This window comes from Elaeis guineensis, chromosome 3, assembly GCF_000442705.2.
Source record: "Elaeis guineensis isolate ETL-2024a chromosome 3, EG11, whole genome shotgun sequence".
Taxonomy (NCBI): domain Eukaryota; kingdom Viridiplantae; phylum Streptophyta; class Magnoliopsida; order Arecales; family Arecaceae; genus Elaeis; species Elaeis guineensis.
The window spans coordinates 1626701-1632539 of NC_025995.2; the positions used below are offsets into that span (position 1 = coordinate 1626701).

Below are 5839 nucleotides of genomic sequence, written 5' to 3' on the forward strand. Positions count from 1 at the left end.
TGAGGAGGACCTGTCGATCGCCCAAGCCGACGCCGACATAGCCAAGGCAGAGGCGGAGTCGGTGAAGGACTCCCTTGATCGGGTGGAAGCGGAAGCAAGGTCGGCAAAGGAATCGACGAGTCGGACGGTGGACGACTTCCGCACCACCGACCAGTACCGTGAAGAGCTATTGGAGTCTGGCTTCGCATCGTACCGGGTGGGGTACGAGGACGGTCGGGACACGATCCAAGCCCTGTACCCGGAGCTGGACCTCAGCAGTATCGTCCTGCTGGGAGCCGAGGACCAAGTCACGGAAAAGATGGCCGACCCGTCGTCGGGAGGCATCGTCGTGGTGGGCGAGGCCGTCCAGAAACAAGCTGCCGAAGGAGAGACGGCTGCGACTCGTGACCCGACGTCGACTGCCAGTCCCTTGCCGACCGACGATCCTGTTTCGGCCATCGATCCAGTGCCGATCGCGGTGGACACGCCGGTCATCCCCGACCTTCCATCGGTCGAGGAGATTGACTCGGAAGGATGACCGCGGCCCCGTCGTCCCTTATCCTTTTTGTTTTTTCTTCTTAGAATATTTGTAACTGGGCTTCGGCCTGGCTTTGTAAGCTTCTTTTGATCTTGAATGAAATCAGTCTTAAACTTTTTTCCCCCTGCCTGTTCTTCTTTCTTTCATGTGTTGTAGAATGCGTCCGAACTCGTAGGTTGCCAACTCATATAGGTCGGTTAGGACGTTCGGCAACTCACGCCGCCACGAAGGTAGGACAAGTCTCGACTTTGGATCGGCCTTTGATGGTCGAGGTCGTAAGTCGGGCATCCTTCCTCCGGCCATGAGTCAGGCGCGTTCATTGAGTCAGAAGCCGACCGACCGCAGGATAAAGGTTTGGTAGTCGGGTCTCTTCCGACGCATTCAGTCGAATGCCTTCCGACGCATTTAATCAGGGGAACACCTACAAGTCGGATCCTGATACCCTCGTGTCGGGTATCTGCACTGCGCCTCACGATATACGGTGGTAAACCGAATATCTCCCGGCCGGCCGTAGCTCGGTCGGTGAGTTGTGAATGCGACTGAGGTCGCATCATGCGATAGACGGTGGTAAGCCGAATATCCTTCGACCGGCCGTAGCTCGGTCGGCAAGTTGCAACGGCGGTCGCATAGGCATTTCGCCTTTCTTTGGTCGGGGCTCAGTCGGTAGGTTAGCCGATCGTCTGGCCCAAAAGTCCGTTCGTAGAAAGAGTGCCAACTCCCATCAATATAGATGTATCGGTCCTCGTAAAAGTTCGACGTGTCACCGACGATGGGGTTGTGGGTTTCAGGCGGATACCAAGTCTGGGTCAGGACGTCGGGACCCGACCTTCTTGGTAAGCGCCGATCGTCAGTCGAAGAGTTAAAACTCTAAAATTTCAAACTGGATTTGTATTCCGAATGAACAAGTAGAAGGTTCATTGGTGATACAACTTCAGGTTGTCGGCGTTCCATGTCCGGGGAATGGGTTTCCCCTCTAGAGTCTCCAGTCGGTAGGTCCTCGGATCATAGGTATCTGCTACCGTGTAGGGCCCTTCCCAGTTCGGAGCCAGCTTTCCTTGATCTAGGGGCTTCAAGACCTCTGCCTTTCTCAGGACTAAGTCACCAGGCCTGAAAAGCTTTGGTCTGACCTTGGCGTTGTAGTACCGGGCTACCCTCTGTCGGTAAGAAGCCATGCGAAGTTGAGCCTCGTTTCGCAGTTCGGGGAGGAGGTCTAGGTCGGCCCTCCGACAATCAGAGTTGTCCGGCTCTTGATACCGCTCGATCCTCGTAGACGGCAGCCCAATCTCGAGTGGGATCATTGCCTCCATCCTGTAGGCCAAACCGAAAGGCGACTCCCCTGTCGGTACGCGAGGGGTCATTCGGTAAGCCCACAGAACGGAGCCCAGCTCATCGACCCAGAGGCCTTTGGCTTCATTTAGTCGGGTTTTGAGCCCGTGCAGTATGGTTCGGTTGGTCACCTCGACTTCACCATTGGACTGCGGGTGCCCGACTGAAGTCAGTCGGTGCGTGATGTGAACCTTGCGTAGAAGTTCCTGAAGTCTTGATTGTCGAATTGTCGCCCATTGTCGGTGATAATGTTATGCGACAATCCGAACCTAAAGATGATGGATTTTTGGATGAAGTCCTCCATCTTTCGCTCCGTAATCTGTGCCAGGGGCTCGGCCTCCACCCACTTGGTGAAGTAGTCGATGGCGACGACTATGAACTTTCTCTGGCCCGATGCTGGAGGGAAAGGATCGAGAATATCGACCCCCCACTGAGCAAAGGGCCATGGGGCGACAATGGGAGCAATTTGGCTAGCCGGTCGGTGCTGTATGTTGGCATATTTCTGGCAGGGCTTGCACCTCCGGACCAACTCAGTCGCATCCTTCCGTATGGTGGGCCAATAGTAACCCTACCGCAGGACCTTGTAGGCCAAAGATTTGCCCCCCAAATGACTCCCGCAGATTCCTTCGTGCACTTCTCGGAGAGCATAATCCGTGTCGGTCGGTCCCAAACACTTGAGTAAAGGAAGGGAGAACGATCTCTTGTAGAGTCGGCCATCCATGATCACATACCTGGAGGCCGACCATCGGAGCCGCCTGGCCTCTGCGGGATCCTCGGGGCTGATCCCGTCGGTCAAGTACCGAACGATCGGGTCCATCCAGCTTGATTCGACCGTCAGTTGTAGCACCTCGTCGACCTTGTCGATACTAGGTCGCCCGAGATTCTCCACGAAAGTCCGGCCCAGGGCGCCGTAGTCGGACGTCGTGAGCCGGGATAGCGTGTCGGCCCGAGCATTTTCCGCACTGGGGATGTGGGAGATCTCAAAGTGTTTGAAGGGCGTCACGAGATCTTTCACCTTTTGGCGATATTTGGCCATGGTCGGATCCCGTGTTTCGAACTCGCCCTTGGTCTGTCCGACGATCAGTTGGGAGTCGGAAAAGACTTGGAGACGGTCTATCCCAAGTTCTAGTGCTAATTTCAACCCCGCAACGAGCGCCTCGTACTCGGCCTGATTGTTGGAGGCCTTGAAGTCGAATCGGAGGGCATGTTCGGTGACCACTCCTTCCAGGCCGGTGAGCAGGAAATCGGCCCCGCTTCCCTGAGCGTTGGAAGCCCCATCGATGTGTAGTACCCAGGCCGGGTCGGGGCAACAGTCGGAGGTCCCGACCTTCACCGGGTCGCTCTCCCCCAATTGTATGTCGGTCGTCGGGCATTCCGCGATGAAGTCGGCAAGAACCTGGGCCTTCAAGAAAGGTCTCGGTCGGTACTGGATGTCGAATTTGCCCAGTCTTACAGCCCATTTCGCCAGCCATCCCGACGTGTCAAGTCGGTGCAAGATAGTCCTCAGGGGCTGGTCGGTGAGGACCACAATCGCGTGTGCTTGGAAGTACGGACGGAGTCGCTGTGCCGAAATGACGGGCGAAAATCATCTTTTCTGCCTTTGAGTACCGGGTCTCAGCTTCGTGGAGCACCTTGCTGACATAATACACTGGTTGATGAGCCCGGTTCTCGTTCTCCCGGACGAGCACAGAGCTAACCGCCTCCGGGGAAGTGACCAAGTAGAGGTACAGGACCTCCCCGACCTCCGGCCTCACAAGGAGTGGCGGGGAGGCGAGGTGCTTCTTCAGTTCCTCGAAGGCCTGCCGGCACTCGTCCGGCCAAGAGAACTGCTTGGCCTGCCGCAAGGTTTTGAAGAACGGGAGGCATCTTTCAGCCGACCGAGAGATGAACCGACTGAGGGCGACAATCTTCCTATTCAGCTGCTGGACTTCCTTTTTGGTGTCCGGGTGCCGCATGTCGATGATGGCCTTAATTTTCTCCGGGTTGGCCTCGATTCCTCGTTGCGAGATGAGGAATCCGAGGAATTTTTTCGAAGTTACTCCGAAGGCGCACTTGGTCGGGTTCAGCTTCATCCGGTGTCGTCGTAGAGTGCGGAAAGCCTCTTCAAGATCCCGGACATGATCCTGAATCTGCGCACTCTCACCAGCATATCGTCGACGTATACTTCCACGTGGCGTCGGTATTTTTCAGTCCGAAGGGCATTACTCAGTAGCAGTAGAGACCCTTGAGAGTCACGAAGGCAGTGTGCTCCTCGTCTTCAGGCGCCATCCGGATCTGATTATACCCGGTGAAGGCGTCCATGAAGCTGAGTAGTCGAAATCCGGACGTCGCGTCTACCAACTGGTCGATCTTCGAAAGTGGAAAGCTGTCCTTCGGGCAGACCCGATTTAAGTCGGTGTAGTCGATACAAATCCTCCATTTTTCGTTGGCCTTCTTCACCATGACAACGTTCGCGAGCCAGTCGGGATAGGTGGTTTCTCTGATAAAGCCCGCCTCGAGTAGCTTATCCACTTCTTCGTCGATGGCCTTCTGTCTTTCCGAGGCAAAAGACCTTTTCTTTTGTCGCACCGGCCTCATAGTCGGATCGATGTTGAGTCGGTGCATCATTGTCTCTGGGGGGATGCCCGACATATCCGCTGCCGACCAAGCGAATACGTCGGCATTGGCTCTCAGCAGCTCCATCAGCCGTCGTCGGTCTGGGTTGGATAGTTGAGAACCGACCCATACCTTTCGGTCGGGATCCCCAGCCATCGGGATGGGGACGAGCTGCTCAGCCGGTTCACCCCGTTCTCCTTCCTCCCGCGGGTCCAGCTTGTCGATCGCCAGGGAGCCCTTCAACTCGTCGCTTTGGGCGGAGATCTGGAAGCATCGTCGGGCGAGCTGTTGATCTCCGCGCATCTCTCCGACCCCATTTTTGGTCAGGAATCGAACCAAGAGGTGGTAGGTCAAGACAATCGCCTTGAGCGCGTTCAATCCGGGCCTTCCAAGTATGGCGTTGTAGGCCGAAGGCACCTGGACGATCGTGAAAGTCAAATGGACCGTGCTTTGCCGTGGTTCGGTGCCGACCGTTACGGGCAGGATGACTTCCCCTTCTGTTGTGACAACGTCCCCAGCAAAGCCTACCAAGGGTGTAGGGACCCTCTTGAGTCGGTCGTTCGATAATCGCATCCGAGAGAAAGTCGAGTAAAACAAAACGTTCGTGGAACTTCCATTATCTACAAAAATTTTTTTTACATCATAGTTTGCTATTGTTGCCGAGACAACAACAGCGTCGTCGTGGGGGGTTTGGATGCCCCGAACATCTTCCTCCGAGAAGGCAACTACATCGTCCTGGCGTGGCCTCTTCGTTGACTCCCCTCCGACAGACGTCCCCGGGCCCAGTCGTTTGGAAATCATATTGATGACCCCGGTCGTCGGCTGGTTAGTCGTCGCTTCCTCGATCGGCTGGGGTCATCGGTCGGCGACCGGTTGAGTCAGCGGGTTCCTTCGGAATTTGTCGAGATACCCCCGACGGATGAGGGCTTCGATCTCATCCTTAAGCTGGATGCATTGCTCGGTATTATGGCCGTGGCCCCGGTGGAACCGGCAATACCTCCGTCGGTCGAGGCCCTTTGCCTTCAGAGGCGGAGGCCGTCGCAGGTATTCTTCCCCTTCGATTTCCATCAAAATCTGCGCACGAGGGGTAGAGAGGGGAGTGTAAGAATCGTACCTGGGGCGTGTCGGTCTTGGGCTTCGCCGGCGGGGCGACCTCTGGTCCCATTGTGGAGGCGAGGCCCGATTGGCGGTCCGGGGCTGGCTGGGCGTAGCGGGTTCCTGACCCTTTCTCTGCTTCTCCCTCGGGCCTCTGGGTTCGGCCAAGCGTCGGTCGGAAGCTCCTTCATGCGCGCTCCAGCAGCTCGACGTGCGTCCGGGGGAGGGTCTTGTCCAGGGAGTAAGTAAAGCGGGACGCCCTCAACCCCCGTTTTATGGCCGAAATGGCCATATCTTCGTTGAGGT

The 5839-nt window shown here is 56.4% G+C and overlaps 1 protein-coding gene across 1 annotated transcript; it reads right to left on the reverse strand.

Moving 5' to 3' along the window:
* Positions 1 to 938: 938 nt before the first annotated feature.
* Positions 939 to 5603, reverse strand: LOC140856021 (uncharacterized). Its single transcript, XM_073253207.1, has 3 exons — positions 5553 to 5603; positions 2691 to 3404; positions 939 to 974 (listed from the first exon to the last, which is right to left on the reverse strand). The coding sequence occupies exons 1-3, from the start codon at positions 5601 to 5603 to the stop codon at positions 939 to 941; spliced, it is 801 nt and encodes a 266-aa protein (XP_073109308.1).
* Between the last annotated feature and the right edge of the window lie 236 nt (positions 5604 to 5839).

Excerpts from the sequence above, each read along its gene's own strand:
- LOC140856021 (XM_073253207.1), bottom strand. The coding sequence starts at position 5,603 with ATGGGACCAGAGGTCGCCCCGCCGGCGAAGCCCAAGACCGACACGCCC. Across the intron at positions 3,405-5,552 it reads CCAAGACCGACACGCCCCAG|CGACTCCGTCCGTACTTCCA; the intron begins GTACGATTCTTA and ends ATTTCGGCACAG. Across the intron at positions 975-2,690 it reads GTATCGACAAGGTCGACGAG|ATACCCGACACGAGGGTATC; the intron begins GTGCTACAACTG and ends GGCGCAGTGCAG.